The sequence below is a fragment of the Arvicola amphibius genome, chromosome 13, assembly GCF_903992535.2.
Source record: "Arvicola amphibius chromosome 13, mArvAmp1.2, whole genome shotgun sequence".
Lineage (NCBI taxonomy): Eukaryota > Metazoa > Chordata > Mammalia > Rodentia > Cricetidae > Arvicola > Arvicola amphibius.
Window position 1 is genome coordinate 64,143,330 of NC_052059.1, and position 20,054 is coordinate 64,163,383.

At 44.4% G+C, this 20,054-nt stretch overlaps 1 protein-coding gene across 2 annotated transcripts in view; it reads right to left on the reverse strand.

The window, feature by feature from the left end:
• Positions 1-208: 208 nt before the first annotated feature.
• Positions 209-20,054, reverse strand: part of Peli2 (pellino E3 ubiquitin protein ligase family member 2) — a 142,654-nt gene continuing 122,808 nt past the window's right edge. For both annotated transcript variants that reach the window (XM_038310302.1, XM_038310304.1), the window contains 4 exons: positions 19,146-19,247; positions 10,055-10,249; positions 8,294-8,482; positions 209-5,055 (listed from right to left, as the gene is read on the reverse strand). In XM_038310302.1, the coding sequence (XP_038166230.1) occupies positions 4,489-5,055; positions 8,294-8,482; positions 10,055-10,249; positions 19,146-19,247 (1,053 nt within the window). In that variant the 3' untranslated portion in view covers positions 209-4,488. The remainder of the gene's footprint in view (positions 5,056-8,293; positions 8,483-10,054; positions 10,250-19,145; positions 19,248-20,054) is intronic.

A 20,054-nucleotide genomic window follows, 5' to 3' on the forward strand; every position in this document is an offset into this window, starting at 1 on the left:
TCTCTCATCAATAGTAATAATTCTTGATATCAATGTGGATAGAAAAAAATCTCCTACAGTGCAAATAGAGCCTATGGCAGACACGCTAGCTTAAGACTTGAAGGCCTATACACCATCCTTTCGCTATTAAAAAGGAATTAAGGCTACCACAAAAGTAGTGAAACAATTATAATGATCATAAAAAAATCCATTAATTCTCCAAGCCAGGTTAAAGTCTCCTACAAGTTACATTTATTTGACAGTGATAAAATGTCACAAGAGATTGTAATATGAGCACCAATGGAGTTTAATAAAAAATTGGGGGATTTTTCAGAACACAGATTTAAGTTTGCGGTGTGCAGAGTATAAAACAACAGTCAACCCGTCTGTTTGGGATTTGTGTGGAAGCTAGGAAATGCACAAATCAAGACTACATTTGTATCCATGTCCTACTGAATGTCCCGATGAAGCCGGTGCCAACAACAGAGTCGCGGACGACTTACAAACATGGGAGATTTGTTTAATAGCTTTTGAAGACTTTTTCCCTGTAAAATGGCTTGTATTTCCACAAGTACAACAGTGAAGAAATAAAATTTTCAATTGAACATGAAATACAAAAGAACAGATTTTACAAATATAACCATAAAATTTAACTGCTTATAACACTATACATGGTAAATATGACCAGCCCCCTAACTTCTAGGTTATTTAATACAGAGAAGCAATCTGTGATCTCAGCTTAAAAGACAGACCATCCCTTTCAGCACAATGATTTCTTTTTAGAAAGTTAAGCTGAATTGGAAAATATATTTGTTGTTCCCTCCTGTCCACTAGGGAGTCATGGGGACAGACACTTGTGAGGACATGTTATTAAAAAGACAAGACAGAATGCTGTTTTACCTCTTCAGCAATGCTTAGCATCTCATAAAACTATTCCCAGTTATCTCCCTGCCCTTGAGTACTAATGCAATGAGGGGAGCTGTGTCCTGTGCTCACCACCACGGCGGGAGCTCCAGACCCTTACTCCAAAAGGCAGAACTATAGGTCGTGAGGTTGACAGCCAAGGGAACAGAAGCACAAGTGGCTTGAAATGCAGGTCCTCGGGGCTGTCTGTCTGCACGGCCACTGTGAGAGGCAAGACAGCACTGACGGGCTGAGTAGCCACCTCTCGGGCACATCCAAAGAACAGAACAGCTCTGGAGGAGGAAAGAAGCTGAGTGAAACCACAGAACCACCTTTAGTACACTTTAAGTAGAAAACGTGTTCCTCAAACTCTTAGAAAATGTTCAAACATCAATACTGAGCTCCCAAGAACAGAGACTGGTAAGCAAAAGTGAGAGGCATTGATGTTTTATGAAGAGTTCTCAACTCTCCTAATACAGTATATGTAATAACTTAAAATAATTTCCCTACTAGTACTGGGAAACAAATTCTGCTACAATCACGTTTATGCCAGTCCTGGCATGTTTCTGCACTAGATTAATTAGTCTCCTTAATGGAGCCCATCGCATTTTCCAATGGCTTTCTCCTTTCTCTACACCCTAACCCTGAAAGTCTATAACCAGTTACGTCACGTGGCTTCCCTGAGGCACAAAGGTACCAAACACTATAATTAACTATTGAGGAATGATATAAATATGCTCTCTATTTATATTAAAAGATTTTACTTCTTTTGGGCCACAGAAGTGTGTGTGTGTGTGTGTGTGTGTGTGTGTTCGTCACCCAGAAAGCTTAATACTTCCTCTGCAGTGTGAACTGTAGCCCTTTTTGCAGAAAGCTGAAGGAAATCAGAGAAACGTGGAGAGCTGCAGCATGCGTGGCCCAACACACGGATCAATAATAATAACAAAACACTAGAAAAATACTCAGCACTGTCTCCCATTCGCTCTGAGCTTTTTTTTGTAATGAAATGTCACAAAGAATGGAAAAAGCTATTATCTATGGAAGTATGTAACTGGGGCTGTACTTCTGGAAACCTATTTGAAAAAGACAATTGGTCAGGCTGAGACCAGGGAGAGCGGTGGGTGATGTCCTTATGTACATGTGGGTGGGTGGGGAGGATTAGGATTCATCCTTTAAATGTGATGGCGAGTCAGCATGAAAACAGAAGTGACCTTGGGGAAGTTTCCTTTTCTCAACTACATCACTCTACATGGATGAACTAGTTCTTTATTCTTGAAAACCCTTCCCTCAGCAGAAAGTGATCTTATCACAAGTTGTCCAAGTCAGCACGGCTTCCTTTGCGGGTAACGTGGCTGTGTTCCTCACCTGGAAACCCAAGGAAATGATAAAATTGGCTACTGCCCCCGGAGAGCTAGTGGCTGAGTCTGCAATCTTGGATTAGGAGGTCAGATGCTTCCCTTGTTTAGGCGCATGCGTCATGTGTCATGCGCAGAACGAGCAGACGACTTGACACAGAGGAGCCTGGTATCAGAGTGGAATGTCCTCGAGAAATTTTTTTTTCAGATGGGTGAAATTCAACCTTTCTGGCTGTAAGACCCTTCACCTTAGAAGGTGCTACTAGGAACCAAGAACTGTCAAACTGCCCATATAACCAGGGGAGTGAAGGAGTGCACCCTTTATCCTTCTCAGAAAGCCAGTGCTTGAAGCTCTACTGCGTCAGAGGGCAGCCAATGGGTTTTTCTAGAAAATTCTTTTTCTTTCTCTTTTGCCCGTAGGTAATCTATGTAGAACAGAGGAAACTAATAGAAAGAAGATTGTTGTTGGATTTCCACATCATAAATATAATTAAAACAAAAAAATACCTCTTCCTACACAATGGTCCCCCTGGAAAAATAAAGCTATTTTAAAACTGACAGATAAACCCAGCATACTTGGTCCAGGGAGGCAGCAGCATTAGAGAGTAATGTTCCTTTTTGTTTTTAAGAAAAGGTATTCAAATAGATTTACTTTGCTGAAAATGGGGAAATATCTGTAAATAGGCAAAATATGGAAAAACCAATTCAAGTATGGACATGGTATATCAGATTCACATAAATTATACATATTTACTAATGCTAAACCAGGCAGCTCAAGTCCGTTGACGGTCCATTTAAACAGATGTTAGCTTAACTGAAGACTTTCTCCCTGGGAATGGGGGAATGAAGCTAAGCCCGACGGAGTATCTACATTCTGTGAGCCACAACAGTCCTGGCCCCAAACCCAGAAAATGAGCATACAGGAATTATTAATCAATACAACGTGAAACTAACAGAGGGCTCGCACAACTCATGAAATTCTGATTTAATTATTTCTCAGTGACCACTCACCAGCTCTCTCAAAATCAGGAATTTCAAATGATCACAGACATACCCTCGGTGCTCTGTGTATCTAGTGGTCACATTTAAACTTGGTTTGATTTGCAAACATTTTCAAAACGTATGGGGCTCCTTCACCTCAAAGGGAAGGTAACCGATGGTGGAACGGTAGCGGAAAAAATGACACTTCCACTGTCATTTGTTGCTTTGGGGCTCACAAAATTTAGCTTTCTAAAAAAGGACGAGGAAGAGGAGGGAGGAAGCCATACCATTAAGCGTCAACAAGTGGCTTTAGAAGTAAAAGCATATTTTAAATCTCTCTTGGGTCTTAAGCAATTTGGTATGCAGATAAGGCTGGTATTAGTGGACTCAGGACATGCCCACAGAGCCTCACAGATCCAACAGCCTCGCGTGGCCCATGACTCCTGCTGCTGCTGCTACCCTCAGCTCGTCAATTTTGAAAAGCTGCTAGATTTTAATTAACCAATCAATCAGTTTTTGATGTGTTAACATGAAGATGAGAGACAGCCCATAATAAGCAAAAATAACAGGGCAGATTAAAGGCTTCCAGGAAAGCCTTTGATTGATATGCGATATGCTGTGTATCTGATGAATGAATGTGTAAATAAATTCTGCTCAAGTTAAAATAAAGTTAACATATGGATATTTTCTTCTGCCCAAAGTCAGAAAATAAGTGAGAAACAAAGCTGTACGTTTGAAAACAAGTGCCTGGCCTATGCTTCCTGTTCCCTTGGAGTTTCTGGGAGGCCAACAGCTGGCCCTGGTACTGGGTCCGATCCTGGCCACTTTCATGTCGTCCCAGCCACTGTACATCTTGTAGGTGACACCTGTGCTTTGCAACACTGCAGGACATCTGTTGAATAAGCTTCCTCTGCACTTGTAAAAAAGGGTGTAAAACCTTGTCTAAGTTTACAAAGCAAAAACCAAACCAAACCAAACAAACAAACAAAAAAACTTGGTTAAACACTCAAAGTTAAAAATGAAATCCAATTATTACACAGGTATTAAGGTTTAATCAGGCAGACCTCAGTGATGCTGCTGCTGCTCCACGCATGCAAAACACAGTGGCATCTGTCAACTTCTGCCATGTTTCATGACCAGACCGCCCTCTTTTTCCCCAACCCCATCTGCCTTTCCCTTAACAAAGAGCATTACAAAAAGATAAAATCTAGAGTTAGTGGCAAAATCTTCACAGTAACTTGTTAATAACGTGTAGTGGCTGTCCAGGGTGTCAGTCCACTGGACCTTGGAAAATCAATTTGATGCAGTTCTGTTCGCCAACCAGCTGTGTGGCGCAGAACGGACAGGCGGCATGAAACGCGTGGGTCCCATGAGGAAGCGGGATCTGAGACCAGTACTTTGCAGACTTCTCTGAACACACATGTCCACAGGGGGTGAAGGCGTGAGTTGGGGGTCCGGCATCAACATAAAATCCTGCCTCACAGCCCAGCCAGAGGGGGACGTAGGGGCCCACAGTCCTGCACATGGGACACTCCCTCTCATTGGGCTCTCTGTCACTGCGATGGCCCCAGTTGTGGTAGCCGTGCACATGGCCACAGCTCAGGTACGCCCAGGGCTGCTTCTCCTCCACCACCTCCTTCCGGTTGATGCTGGGGAAGGCCAGGGTGTTGAGACCCACAGGACACTGGGGTCGGGCTGCATTGATCTCCTGCCGGAGGGCTTCAATGTGTTTCTGAGTCGGAGTGTGAAAAAGGCCATCGGCGGTTCTCCAGAGAAGAGTGGCTCCGCACAGGTCAATGAGGGAGCCGTCTTGAAGGACGTTGGTCTCACTTTCCACCTACAACAGGTTCAACAGAGGGACCATTAAAAGCAAAATCCTGCAAACTATGCAGCAAAGGCATCCCAACCTCTTTTCCTTAAGAAAACAGAAGACACGGGAGGTAACACATCTGACTAAACAGGACTTGGGAACTGCCACCTCCCCCTGCTCCCCACTCCCCCCACCGGCAAGCCTCAATACACAAAACAGTCCAGAGTGCAGCACCCAGAGCACAATGCTCTTTCATTTTTGATTAATGCAGAGGTTCCTCTAAGATCTCACATACTACGTTTTCACTTCTGACTTTCTATGTTGGTAATTCACCCATACACCTTATGGGGAATGACTGGTGTGCTGCCTGGGAAGACCCACGCTCCTCTAGCAGAGCTGGTGCCGCAGCATCCAACACTCCAGGCGACCTTTCCGCTGCACACACCTTCTCTGTCAGTGGTGGGCCTTCTTGAATTGGCCTGCTTGCCCAGGACGCCTGGGCTATGCACCGAGAGCTTGCACAGATGATCAGCAGCTGAGCAGCAGCATGGTTGGGCCTCATCAGCAGGACTCAGCTCACCTCTACTTGTGCCAGACACACACTAAGGTGTAACGGGAGGAAGACCAACAAAGCAGAATGCACTCTTCAGGAGAGGGAGCAGGCTTGCCTGGAGCCCAGGGAGGCCCATGAAGGAAGCACTGAGAGGCTGGCTGCTGACCCTCAGCGGCTGAGAGGAGACTCGGGCTTTGGGCCTGTTATGGACCAGGCTCTGTCACTTACAGCTGCGTGGCCTTGGGGTGGTTCCTGGAGCATACAGTCCCGTACTACCCCTTTCTTTGGAATGCAGAAGGTGGCAGTGAGGGTTAAATGAGAAAACGGGAATTCTTGGAAGGCAGAAGGCCCAGCGTGCAGTGAACACTGTCGGTGCTGACCCTTTATAGAAACCGGACAGAAAAGGGATTTGAAGAACTTTTCTTGAATGGAGATTTGGAAAAGCTGCCAGGAGCCAAGAGGAAGGTGAAAAGACGAGCAGACCAGAGAGGTGTACCACCCTACGCGTGGAGTGGACCAGAAGCTCCCAGGGCCCTAGGGAACTGAGCAGGCTGGGAACGCTGGGTGGGAGAGGTCTTGGTGCCAAGGGAATCAGTGTGTCTTTCGGTACCTCCCATCTAACTCTAGAGCACGTGGGCTGGAGGGGTGCAGGGCGGTCGGTACAGGTTCCTTCTCTACGCAAAGAGTGTCTGTGGCAACAGACCAAGTATGAGACCCAACAGTTCTAAGATTTTGATTTAAGGAAGCAAGGTGTCCACATTACCTACAGATCTAAGACACGTTACCGATGGCATTAATTTCAAAATGAGTGTGTCTGGGCTGGGGAGATTGTTGGTTGGGAAAGAACTTGCCCTGTAAAGACGCCAGGCATGGTGTCGTATCCCTGCCATCTCAGAGACAAGAAGATCCCCGGAATCACTGGCTAGCTACCTTAGCCTAAAGCGGGCAGGCAGTGTCTGAGGAACAATCCCAGAGGATGTCCTGTCACCTCTGTGTGCACATGTGAATACACACATATACACACATCCACGCACTACCCCCCACCAATACAAGGCATTTTTGGAGTCATTTCTTTTTAGCAACTTTAGCAAAAGTCTATGCACACACTGCTGCCTAAGCCATACAGCCATAATCAGAGGGGATAAGAAAACCACCTGGTGACATGGTCACTGGACAATCTTGCCATGGGTCTCAGGGTAGCTTTACTTCATTTTTTTCCTGCAGCAGAGTGCAGGGCCTTGCATAGGCTAGGTAAGAGCTGTATTACTGAGCTATCTTCCTACTCCTTGGTTTTTGACACAGGGTGTCACTACGTAGCCCAGTCAGACTCTGAACTCAACAATTATCCTGCCTCCTCCTCCCGAGTACTAATTAGAGGCAGGGGCTACTGTGCCCAGCTCAATGTGCGGCTTCTATTCACACTGGCAGGCAAATGCTCAAGTGTTCAGATGAGCACCAAGCACAGGCTTTCATGATGCAGCATGGAGTGGAACTCATGCCCGGAGCTGGAATCTGAGCTGCGGCCACTGTCTGGCTTAGTGACCCATCTACAGAGCTAAGGTGGGTGACGGCTTCCTTGGGGGCTGCGGTGCAGGGGGAAGGAGCTGAGCCTTGGGAAGAATAGCTAACGCAGTATCTGCACCCACTGTCTCCTCTGCTGCTGTAAGGACTGATCACAGGTCCGTCCACCCAGGCCAGCCCTGTGTAAAACTACTGGGTCATCAGACACATTTCTGTAAAGAAGCTGTTCTCAGACAACCTTTCCTATTTTTAATTTCTCTAAAAGTACTGAAATAAAGCAGCCTCGACCTGACCTTTTCCTGTGTATTCACGAGAGAGACTGCGACAAGGCTGCCTTGCTGTAAGATAGGGGTCCTTCCCTGCCCCTAGAAGGTGTGAATCAGAGGTAACAAGAGGGATTCCTTAGAAACAAATCTCAGGCAGGCGTAGGACAGCCAACTGCTCACTGAGTCCGCGTCCTCTCTCCATCCTAGAAATGTGGCTCTGTGAAGCCCACAGACACACCCTCTGCTCCGTGTGCTCTATCTATGGCGTTTGGGGAGATGCCCTCTTTTACATAACCTAGAAAAAGGCCCTGTTCCCTCCCTCTGGCTTCTGTAGCAAAGCAGGAGTCAAAGGCGAGTAAATCTTTGAGCCTGTCCCACAGGCTACCACACAGCCAGAAGCCTCAGACTGCTGCTTAGGACCAAAACGGGCACCAGAAGCACCTGTTTTAAGGCTTGCCAATGAAGCTTAGGAGACGCCAGCATGCCAATGTGGTACAGGAGTGACTTCAAGCAACATACTCTATATTTATCCCTGGTGAACAATACCCAGAACCCTATTAATTTCTAACCATGAAACTAATGGGGTGGAAATGCCAACTTGGTTATTTCTCAGTTTTAGAAAATCTAGATCTTTACTATAAAAATTTCACCCACTGTCTCCCACTGCTCAGGATTCTTCTGAATTAGTAATAAATGTAATAAAGGATCCCATTCTTAAGACAGGATAAAAAGTAACAGACTTCCACACAGGAACGGCCATTCAATTCTGGAGTTTATGGAAATCTGTTTCTGGATCAGAGAATGGCACACTCCACTCTGCACGAAGGTTCTGAGCTTTATCAGTGGGAAGGTGATAGCCACCGTGAAGATGGCCGCCGTGAGGCGTCTGCACTTTGGCACACTTCCCAGAGCAGAGTCCACTCACCAGCTTTCCCCTCTGCTGGGCCGACCTGGTCTCTCGTAAGGTGTACACGTCTCCACAGACAGAGATCTCTCTCCAGACTCCCGGCTGGGACTCCTCTGTGAAGCCCCCTCGAGGGTGCATCACCAGAACACCATTGGTGGTGAGCCCGTCCATGTGTCCGTCAGGGTTTTTCCATTTTGCTGCCTTTTCCTGGAGAACAAAACCACAGACCAGAGAAAGTGACACTCAGGGGACTCCAGACTCTCCTTAAAATGCAGCGGAAAGCCAGCCGGGCGGTGGTGGCGCGCACACGCACACAGACAGAAGAGAGAAAAGGGGCCTCCCTTTCTCTTTAGCGCTGTAACTGTAGGATCAGTGTGCTGCTCTGACAACAGGAGAGACGCTAAGTTGTTTGAAGCTGAATAATGCATCTCTGAATAATGCTACATATTACCTTCCCCTCAGTTCCGCACTCTAAGACCCCCCTACCCCTGTCAAGCCTGCTCCTAAATGTGTTTTATAAGCACTCATTACCTGGACACTGAAGGAAGAACAATATTCTAAAAAGTACTTTTTGTTAAAGGTACAAACTTAAAAAGATTAAGCCAATAACTTGGGGGCCAGTGTGTTTCCATGCAAACAGATATCTATTCTCCAGGTGATGGTCGCAGTGATGGGACAGACATTCTTGCTCGCTACCCTGCTGATGCCCCTCTCCTTTCCTGGCAGGACTCATGTTCTGTCTATGTGCCAGGGCAGGAAGGATCGGGATCCTGCTCAGTGTAAACCCACAGGAACAGTCCCTGGCTTCCCAATGCCTGGGGAAGGAGACAGGATGTGCCTGCAGGAAGGTGGCTTTGCCCTGGGAAGAAACAGAAGCAGGGTGAGGACCTCATGGTCTCCCTCCTCTTTCTCCGGGAGCTGCCCCATGAAGCGGCTGTCGGGAAGCTCAGGAGCAGGCGCACACTCAGGAGCAGCCCTCCCCTCGCCAAGCCCCCAGGTGGCTGGTGTACCAGGAGAGGCAACGGGCAAGACAGAGAGAACTGGTCCCAGATGTCCCAGGGCCTCTGCATCAACCAGTGCTCAACTGGCCTCCCTCGGTACTTTCTGCCATGTGGGATAATGTGTTTTTTTTAATTACTCTTTAGGTAACAATGAACAATTTTCTCTCTGCAGCCAATGTTCTGAAGCAAAAGGTATTTGTATTAAGATAGAACAGTCACTAACACTTTTGGGGTTTGTTTATGGGGCAGGGCTTTCTGTTTTGTCACCATACACCACGTCCATGGAACAGAGCAAACACTCACCTTTCAACCAACAGTTAAGTTTCCTCTGAGCTCTAAATGTCCACATTTGGCCACTTACTTTTCCCCTTGACATTTCTTTTCAAATTCACCATAAATGTATTATAATGTCAACAAATACTTCTTTAAACATCAGTACAGCATACATTATAATTGCTACAGCAGAAACAAGGGCAACAAGAACTGAGTGGTCCGCAGAGTGCTTTCTTTTGATTGAGACACAGTCTCTCTACGTAGTACAGGCACAGGCTGGCCTTGAATTTCGACCCCTCAGATTCTCCCTCCTGAGTGCTGGGTACCTATGACCAAGCTTCAAATTACCCTCAGGCTTTTACCACCATCTTTTCAGGCTGGCTTCTGAAAATGAAAACTTCAAAAATCTCACTACAGCCGCTGCACAAAGCGGTTCCCTCCCAGGTGAAGCAACTGTCACAGGGGTGGGTGGGTTTGGAGGCCAGAAGGGACCTGCAGTACTTACTCCAAGAAAGATGTTTTTGGAGGAGTCGAATCCAGCTGCGAATATGCGTGCCGTGTATGGCTCACTCCTGTCACACACGATCCTGCAGGCAAACCTGGAGATGGTGCTCTGTGTGATCTGAGCATCGTCGTTCTGGCCACCGGAGACTGTGTCAGTAACCACGAAGTCGATGGGGCTTTCTGTTGATCTGCCCACCTGAATAAACCAACACTCTCATGACTCACAGGAAAAACACCAAGCTCTGTGTTGGATTCACGGGATCGGGAGTCTAGAACCCTGTCGATTGTGTGCCCTTCCTTCCTACCCAAGAGAGAAATTACAGTAAATTACAGTACACAACCATCAGATCTTTTAAAAAACCCACTTCATTTTATCATGGTGCCAACACTTAATGAGATCGCACCCCTCCCCCATCAGATATGTGTGTGTGTGTGTGTGTGTGTGTGTGTGTGTGCGTGTGCGTGTGTGTGTGTGTGTGTAGCTCAGCAGGCTCCAGTAAGCCTGTTTCCACCTCCCCAGCACTGAGACTACTACAGGAGGTTCTGGGACTTGAACTTAGGTCTTCAAGCTTGAGAGCCAAGAAGTTTACCAATTTGTGCTAACTCCACAGCCTGAGATGGGCACATAAAAACACATAACACTACAGGTATAATGCTGTACAGCAGATATCTAGATCTTATTCATTTTAACTGAAACTTTATGACTGTCTGTTAATCCACCAATTTTAAGTATTACGAGAAAGCTCCTATTTCCTATTCTGGGAAAATGGCGTTAGGTTTTCTCTCTTGGTTCCAGTTGGAGATACTACTTTTACAGCAGATTATTCTTTGTTTTCTATTTCCGGAGGAAGCAAACTTTTAAAGAAACAAAGGAACTCTTTACTCGCTGGACTCCCTAAGTCAGTCAGCCCATGATTCACAGCACTGAGCAAACAAAGCCCTTGCGTGGGACAGTGGGAAAACAGCAGCTGCCGCTGTTCAGGGAAACTGAGGAGAACATGTGGGCTTCTCCAAGTCAGTCCAGCATTTGAAATGTGAGGGAAGGAAATATTTAAAAGCTAGACTCAGCACCTCATGTCAGGATTATAAGGAAACCTCTCTGTGGAAGTCTGAAAGTTTCTACCAATATTATAGTGGCTTCCTTTCCTTGGTGAGATTTCAAAGCTACCAGGAGATTGTAGTTCACTACGAGCTTAGAGTTTTAACAGCCTTTCCTGTTTAGTAGATTCTGCTAAAACAGGCCCTACTTCCTCCAGCGAACCAGAAGACACATTTGCTTATGAATAAGAAAATCCTCAGGATGGATATTAAATACTTATATACTGATGCTCCCTATGGCCTGCCCAGAAGGCAAAGACAAGCATGGCCTTAAATCAAAACCATTTACATGAAGATGAAGAATTCCTCATTAAATATGCCACTAATGCCCTTGCCTGGAAACAGAGACTGATTCCTGCCAGTGGGAGGAACACATGGGCCTTAACATGTATGCACATAAGGCTATGAAAATCAATTTCCAAGGTGTTTTTAATCTGATCCCGAATTCTGTCTGAAAAGATAAGCAATGTAAAAAACATGACTTTTTAAAAAAATTCAAATGAGTAGTGAGATCCTACATCATCTAGCTCTGCATGCTTCCCAGAAGCGCCGTTAATTTCCTTTGCAAATTTCTCCTCTATGTTCCCACACACAGACTACCCCCATAAAGCCAACAGTCAACAGACACCCATTTCCTCTCGTTTTTCAATGGCCCTTAATTCGTTGTTCTGATGAAATGTGCCTGGAATAAACGAAGTGACTGGCTACACTGAAGCTCATCAACTTAAGCAGATGTATATTGCTTAGCTGTATGCATTTCAGGCTTAGAAAACACATAACTTGCTTAAAAATGCAACATAAAAAATCTAAATTAGAGATCCCATAAAACCATACATATACTTCATCTTTATGAAGTTGTACAACCTTCCCTCTGCTGTCCCTTTTCAAGATGGATGTGTAACTTAGCTCTACTGCGAAAGCCATGAGTCTTTTCTTAAACTTGAAATTACTTATTAATAAATTTAAAAGTTTTATATATACATAGCTCAAAATAAAAATGTACAAAAGCATAGAATGAAAGTACATCTCCTTTCCTTTTAAAAACATATATTCTACATGGTATTTGAGGTTTATTTATATTGTATACAATGCATTTTGGTCACACTCAGCCTCTATTCCTCATCCCACCTCCTCCTGGATGCCTCTTCAAATCCCACTCCCATCTTGACATTTCCCTTAAACCTGAGTCCATCTGTGCTGCCCACCTGAGCACTGGTGTCGGGCACAGTCCACCCACCAGCCAGCATCCACAACCTCAAAGAGCTGTCAAGTGCTCCTCAGTGAGGGACCAACCAGCTTCATCTTGTGTGGATCCTGGGCAGGCAAGCTCTACATGTCTTTCTTTTCTAAAGCTTTCACCTTTTTAAGCGAAAGGTCACAAATGTTGCAAATATTTAATAACTATAGAAGCATAAAAAGGAGAAAAGAAGGCTTCTTCAGACTCAGCAGCATGCTTCACCCTGAACTTCATTCCAGAAGATGTTTAGGAGTGGAATAAATGTGAGAAGCTCGTATCTCCCTGCTCACAAAACCTGAATAAAGCTGGTGTCCCACATTCATGCGTCTTGCTAAAAGTGAGCACTCTTCTAAGATGCCACACAGGCCCACATCCCGGCCCCACCACCTCATGCCCACATACTTCCCTCCAGGAGTGCTATATTGTGACTTTACCCTAAGTTATTAAATTCATTTAGGATCAATTATTTTAATCCACGCTCTTACGTGGCTGGTCATATAATGACTTATCACTTCACCTCCATTTGCCTCTAACCTCCAAAGTGTTAGACTTTCTCCTTTAAGACACAAGCTTCAGATTGCTTTTGCCAGCAAAGAAATTTTGGCCACTTTCTTATTGGAAATCCAGCTGGTGTGGGAAACCTGCAGCCCGTCCTTTCTTCTGCGGCCAGCTCCACATTTCCTAACAGGCAGTCATGTAGACAGGCGGAGATGCCTCTAAATCTCATTTGACAGTTAAGTGGTACACAAGCCAAGATGCTTCTAAATTCATCTGCTATTCATAGAATGCTGGCATTCAGAGAGTAACTGTAGTGAGAACTTCACTCACCGGACTTGAAATTTTATATAGAATCCAAGTTCATTTGTTGAATGCCAGTGGAGCCCAGGAAGACGGTGCTGAAGAGTGGCACAAAGCCTCTCCCGTCCTCCTTTCCCTCCCTCTATACACTTGTTTTCTGACTTTTTTTCTTTGACATAGTAGAACCATGGCCTTTCCTACAGATCTGCTCCTGACCGTCTCCCCTAATCTTCACCTGCTCCTTCATTTGGGATCATGCACACTCTGGAGCACCCGTAGCCCTGCTCTGCATGGCAATGGCTGTCCTCAGTCTCCACTTTGCTCCACGGCCACATGGTTGCTCTGTATAATCTTGTCAATGGAGCTTCCAAGCACACTGCAAGTCCTCCCACTTTCCCTGTGTGGCTCCAGTTATCATCACCACATACAGGGATTCTAATTTACCTAGCTCCTCCTCCTCACTCTAGCCATCTGCTTAGATTGTCTCCCCTGACTTCCTTCTTCCTGCTTGTCCCTTCCAGTCTGGGGCTCTGGTAACTCCCTGTCGACCTGGAATGCCTGCTGATGGGTAGTCTACCTGTCTGTTTGGTCTCACAGTGTTAGTGGTAAAAGGGGACTGTGTATATGCCAGGCAGGCTGAGCTACAGCCCTAGCGCTCTACCCTGTGACCAGGTGAGTATCTGGCATAGTAGATGCACTGTGTGTGTGCATGCGCGCGCACGTGCATGTCTGCATATGATACTGAGGAAGAGACCTGATCAGTCGTCCTCATCAACTTAGACATGAAACCCAATATGGAAAGTTCAACAGAACTGCCTTATACGGGCTGCCCATGTGTACTTCAGCATCACCAGGGCACAAATTTCATTTAACTTCATTTATTTGATGTATATACAAAGATGATAAAGGACTTTAATGGTGACTAACTCTGTGAGCACACACACACACACACACACACACACACGCACACACACGAATACAAGGCATTTCCAAAAACAATAATTTAAAATGGGGGTATTATTGATGTTTTTTTAAACTAAACTGATGCTAATTAAGTGCTATGTCTGAACTATAGTCAAGTCATGGTCAGAAGGCACTTGGGACTTGTCCCATCTGAGGGACACCACACAGCATCTGTCTCTTCCTTTGATTCTCTCACATTATGTTTTACTCTCTTGCTGAGTGTTTCCTTCTTCATTTATTCCAGCTCTAGAAAGCAATCACCACCATCTCGCTTGTGTATATGAATTCAGACTCCGCCATCCTTAAATCTAGCCCTGATTGCTCACCCTGATACTCTACCACTGCACCTGAAACCCCCGACGTCAAGCTGACAGGGACGCTGCAGGGTGCAGCCTTCAAGACCGAGGCTCATCCTTCGGATAGAGAATGTTTGCCAGTGGAATCTGAACATACAAGCTTGTTAAAAGGAGAAAAAGTTGGGCATGGTGGTATCCCAGCACCCGGAAGGCAGATGCAGGTGGATCTCTGTGAGCTCACGTCCTGCCTGGTCTACAAAGTGAGACCCTGTTCCAAAGACAAAATAAAACAAAACAAAACAGAGCCCAGCTAGTTCCTAACACGATGCTTTGTTTCCTACTGTAGGCAGCGAGTAGTAGCTATTTCAGGGCTAAAGAAATGGCTCAGCATTGAGAGCACTTGCTCTTTCCCAGAAGATTGAAATTTGATTCTCCGCATCCACACAAGGCAGCTTACAGCCTTCTGAAACACAGTTCTGGGAGACAAGCACCTTTCCTGGCCTCTGCGACCACCTCTCCACACACAGAAACATTTAAAAATTAAGATTACTTCAGGAGAAACCACCGCGTCATGTTTTCTTAAGAAACTTAGAATTTTTTTTTGTCTTGTTAAAACAAAGACCTAAATCTCTTTCTGTCATTATCATTTCTGACCTTAGTTTAAGTAGCTTTCTCCTTTAAAAACCTGAATTTTCAGGCCCACAACTTAGAGGCTGGCAAAAAACAACTAAAAAAATCAGTATTTTTCCCTTTTTCTGTATATGTATATAAAGGGTATGTATGTATGTGTGTGCATACAGGTGTGCACACACACACACACACACACACACACACACACACACACACACACTCATTCAAGAAGCCAGAAGTCAATGTCTTTTTCAGTCACTTTCACCATTATTTATCTTTAGTTTTTCTGTTTATTTCTTTTGTATGTGCATGTATATGTGGCACAGGGGTCAGGAGTGGGCAGATGAGGAGCTCTGTGGAGGTCAGAGGGCATCTTGCCTGAGCTGTCCTCTCCAACCTTGTGGGCTGTGGGAATCACACTTGGGTCATTAGGTTGGGTGGCAAATGCCTTTACCAACTGGGTCCCTTTGCTGATTCTCTTTACTTTATTTGGGAATCTCTTGCTGATCCTGAAGCCTGACTAGACTGGTTAGCCAGAGAGCTTTTGGATCTGCCCATCCTAGGGGTCTAAACCTCTACCAGCCTTGGCTTTTATGTTGATGCTGGGGATCAAACAGGTCCATCTTTGTGCACTGCCCGAGCCGTCTCCGCAGCCCACAAATCAGTAATTTGTAAGAACATGTTCCAATCTCCCCAGAGGGCCCTTGAGGCTCTGCCCCATCAAGAGGTATAAGTCCATAAACCAAAATTTCTTCCAGAATAAAATAAAGATGGCACTTCCATCCCCCTGTGATGCCCTCTGGGGATCAGGTACTAGTGACAGGCACTGTGGTGCTTCAGTGGGCGCTCGAGCTGCACCCTCTGCATTGCCACATACTTGCTGGTGAAAAAGTCTCAATTTTATTAAATCTTGACTCTTTTTAGTACTGTGACAAAATGAGGCACTCAGAAGTTAGCGGAACAAAATCCAACTACAGCTTTATTCCTTTTGAGAAGGGAAGGGAGGTAAGAAGACCGCACTCATCCAGAGGACGCTGCCTGCCTGTGGGGAAGGACCACGATTCTCCTTAAAAAAGTACACTGTCTCTCATCAGCAGCACCTGCCTTCCCACCTCATGGGAAAGAGCAGCTGCAGACTATAGGGTGGGAAAGAGTCAGTGACAACCGTAAATAGCCACGATACTCTTCGTTAGTGTTGAGAACGCTCCCATCTCACTTGCAGTAAAAAGGCTTGGCAGTGAAATACACACACACACACACACACACACATACACACACACACACACACACACACACACTAAACGTCATTATAAAGTTCTACAAAACTGATGGGAAGCGTGTGTCTCCCTTGGCGCAATGCAGAAGCGAGCACTCAGGAGGCATGTGGGCTGCCCGGAGAGTGGCGCTGCTGCTGATACTGTGTGTAAATAACATCCTTGCTTCCGAACTGTTCTGTCTTCTGGCCATCTACAGTGCCTGGCTGTCTAGAAGTCATGGTCCCCAAATCTGCACACCAACTGTCTAGTTCTTCCCTCACAAAGCTAGCTGCCTAGTCAATGTTTTAATTACCATTTTAGAGACTATTTATAGAGTTTTTATGAATTGTTTAAGTCATTCAGTGATACTAATTTAATAATTAATATAATATTTAGTATTAGTATTTGTCATTACTGCCTTATTTAATGCCATGATTTAATTATTTGGCACTTCACAGTAAGCAACTGTAACTGGCTCCAATGCTAACTAACTATAGGACTCACTGTCTAGTGTCACTGTTTGTGACATGAATTGTACATATTTCTCCCACTGTCACTTCCCTTTTGTTTTTATTTTATTTTGGATATAAAAAATTTAACTAAAATACAAATTTTGTTTTATGTTTTGTGGGGATGTTAGGATTTGGATTTATTTATTTATTTATTTATTTATTTATTTATTTATTTATTTATTTATTTATTGTGTATGAGTGCTCTATCTGCATGTATGCCTGCATGCCAGAAGAGGGCACCAGACCCTATTATGGATGGTTCTGAGCCACATGTTGTTGCTGGGAACTGAACTCAGGACTCCTGGAAGAGCAGTCAGAGCTCTTAACTGCTGAGCCATCTCTCAAGCACCCAAGGATTAGGATATTTTAACTTGAGCAATTTATATAATGATTAGTTAATAAAAATCTTTGAAAATTTAGTCATTTAGAATTTTATAGTATTAGTTCTGAGACAGTTTTCCTCCTCAGAATGCTACTTACAGCAATAGTGACCTTAATTTTTAATCTGATAGCTATAAAGATAATTAAATATTTCTTCAAAATGTTGAGGACAGTTCTGATGAAGGCTGGCTCTTCTGCTTGTCAGAGCTGCTGAAGCTCACGGGAGCCCTGGGTCTTTCTGGTCTACCCACTCAATTCATGCTCAAGTGTGCACTCACCTATGGTTTTTTATTGTTAGGAAATGTAATTCTTTACCACATTTGTGGTAAAGTCACACTTCCTATTCCTTAACTGTTCATGTATAAACTAGCAGCTATATGGTTTACGCACAGCCTCTAGTTTATGCATAAATAAATGGTTTCTGTCACTGGTGCTGCTGAAACTCTGCCCTGGGAGCGTCACTCACGGTGATGTTCAGAAGCCACTTCCACACACGGTGCTCTGTGCTCTGTCTCCGAATAGCAACAGGAAGGAGTGCTCTGCCATGAGCTAGTCTGTGCTTAACAATCTTAAAATAGAGTTGTTGGCTATGTGCGGTTCTCACTCATTTGCACAGCTGTCTCTGTTTTGCTCTTGCTCCTTTCGTAGAGTCTGGGGAAATGGTTAACGCAGGAAGGGAACCAACCTTTGGCACCTGGATTTGCTGTCTCAAGTCCCCACTTCCCCTTTCATGTTTCTGACATCCATAAAGAAGCCACACTGAAAAACAAATCCTGCTGCCTGGTTTGCTAACCAGTCCTTCCCACTCTGAGACATGACACCATCTTAGCGTTGCTGCAGGGCCTCTGTTTCTTCATCCTGCCCTCACTCTGTGCACGGGTGTCCTCCTCATACGTAAGTGCAGGGTGCGCCTCCTGGGCTCAGATCTGCCTTCTGTCTTCACGAGTCCACATTAAAACTTTCCATTGTTATCCAGGAGGTGGTGGCGCGCGCCTTTAATCCCAGCCCTCAGGAGGCAGAGGCGGCGGATCTCTGTGAGTTTGAGGCCAGCTCTGGTCTACAAGAGCTAGTTCCAGAACAGCTAGGACTGTTACACAGAGAAACTCTGTCTTGAAAACAAAACAAAACAAAACAAAACAAAACAAAACAAAACCAAACCAACAAAACCCAAAAGAACAACTTCCTGTTGTTTCTTAAGTATTGAATCTTGGGTGCATTTTCTAAGTCTTTTCTTCTCAGATTCATTAGCTGATGTTTTCTTCTCTCTGCTGCTTTTGCTTGGTTCATCTCCAGACTCTGTAATATGCTTTTGATTCTTCCTACACTCATCTTATACTTTTTTTAAGGTCAAAAATGCTTTTTTGAGATAAGTACTTACTAATTTCACTATAAATCATATTGTCCTAAACTTAATTAAGAAAGCACTTAGGCTTTACATTTTCTAGAAGGTGCTGGACACATTGCATATGTTTTTCGTACCCTGTTCCAATTATTTCTGGAAGCCTCTAATATTTTTATGTCTTCTTTGGCTTGTGCTATTTGAAAAGTTCGTTTATTTTTATTTTAAGAGGCTGGCTTTACTTTTTTTCTATTGTTAGTATAATCTTTTATTGCATTAAGATTGATGAATAACAATGAACTTGAGGGAGAGTTGGGATGAGTATGCAGGAGGGCTGAAGAAATGGGAGGGAGAAATGTTGGAATTAATACCATCTCAAAAGCAAACAAGCAAACAACCAAAGTTATCTGAGGACATGGAGCACAATTCCTCTTACCCTTTAGAATGGGAGGGATTTTTCTATTATTCTCACCTCTTTCCCCTGGGCGTGAATGAATGGCACTGGGGGAGATGTTCTGGCTGCATGGCAAAATACACAAGCAAAGGGAAACGTATGAGTTCCCATTAAAGATGAAGCGTTACCTGGAACATGTCTGTGTCTTTATCGTGTGTGTACTCCACCACCACGGTCTGGTTCCTCGACAGAGTGTAGGATATGCTGTGCTGGGCTTTGCAGCTGATAGCCTAATTGTGAGAGAAAAAAAAACTCATTTAAATCTCTTCCTAGCAACTGGTCACAATTCTGATCCAGCTCACAGCCACCTTTCTACCAGGAAAACCCAGCATTAGCTAGCAATGGTCGGAGCTGTCCCCACGCTCAGTCCTAAAACCCAGAAGAGTGAAAAGGTAAAATTTGGGAAGCTTTATCAAATACTCTATACATGTGTAAGAAAAACCAGTTTATTTGCAACACTTGATTTACTTATACTGTCAGAAAAATATATACATTCTTTTTATCACCAAACTTAAGCGACTGAACTTTTAGACTAACTATAGTGATTTCTTTAAAATTTTTAAATTTCCTTTACACAGTGGGTAAATTAATAGTGTTTTCTTTCATTGCTTCCTCTATTACAGGGATTATAAACACACTAAAAAGGTCATTGAAAACACTATTAATATCTTGCAAAGATGTCTACGTGACAATATAATGTTCTAACCCATGCCAGCTATATCTACACAGGGTTCTGCATCTCAGTTACATCTTGCATAAGCAATTGCTGGGCTCATACATTTTATATCTTTAAAAGCAGGACAGCAGGATTAGGCTGCACACTACTGAGACTCTATTGAGAGATGGAGGTAAGACCGTGAGCCTGAGGTCAGTCTGGGCAATAGTGAGCGAGCGTCCATCTCTACAGTAAGGCCAACCTACTTGTAGTTTTTCTGTTTCTTTTCTTTTTACAATTAATAAAGCCAATGCTTTTTTTCAAATAATCTAGGAATAAGACACAATACTATTAATACTGTCTCCATCATATGTTTGGACAT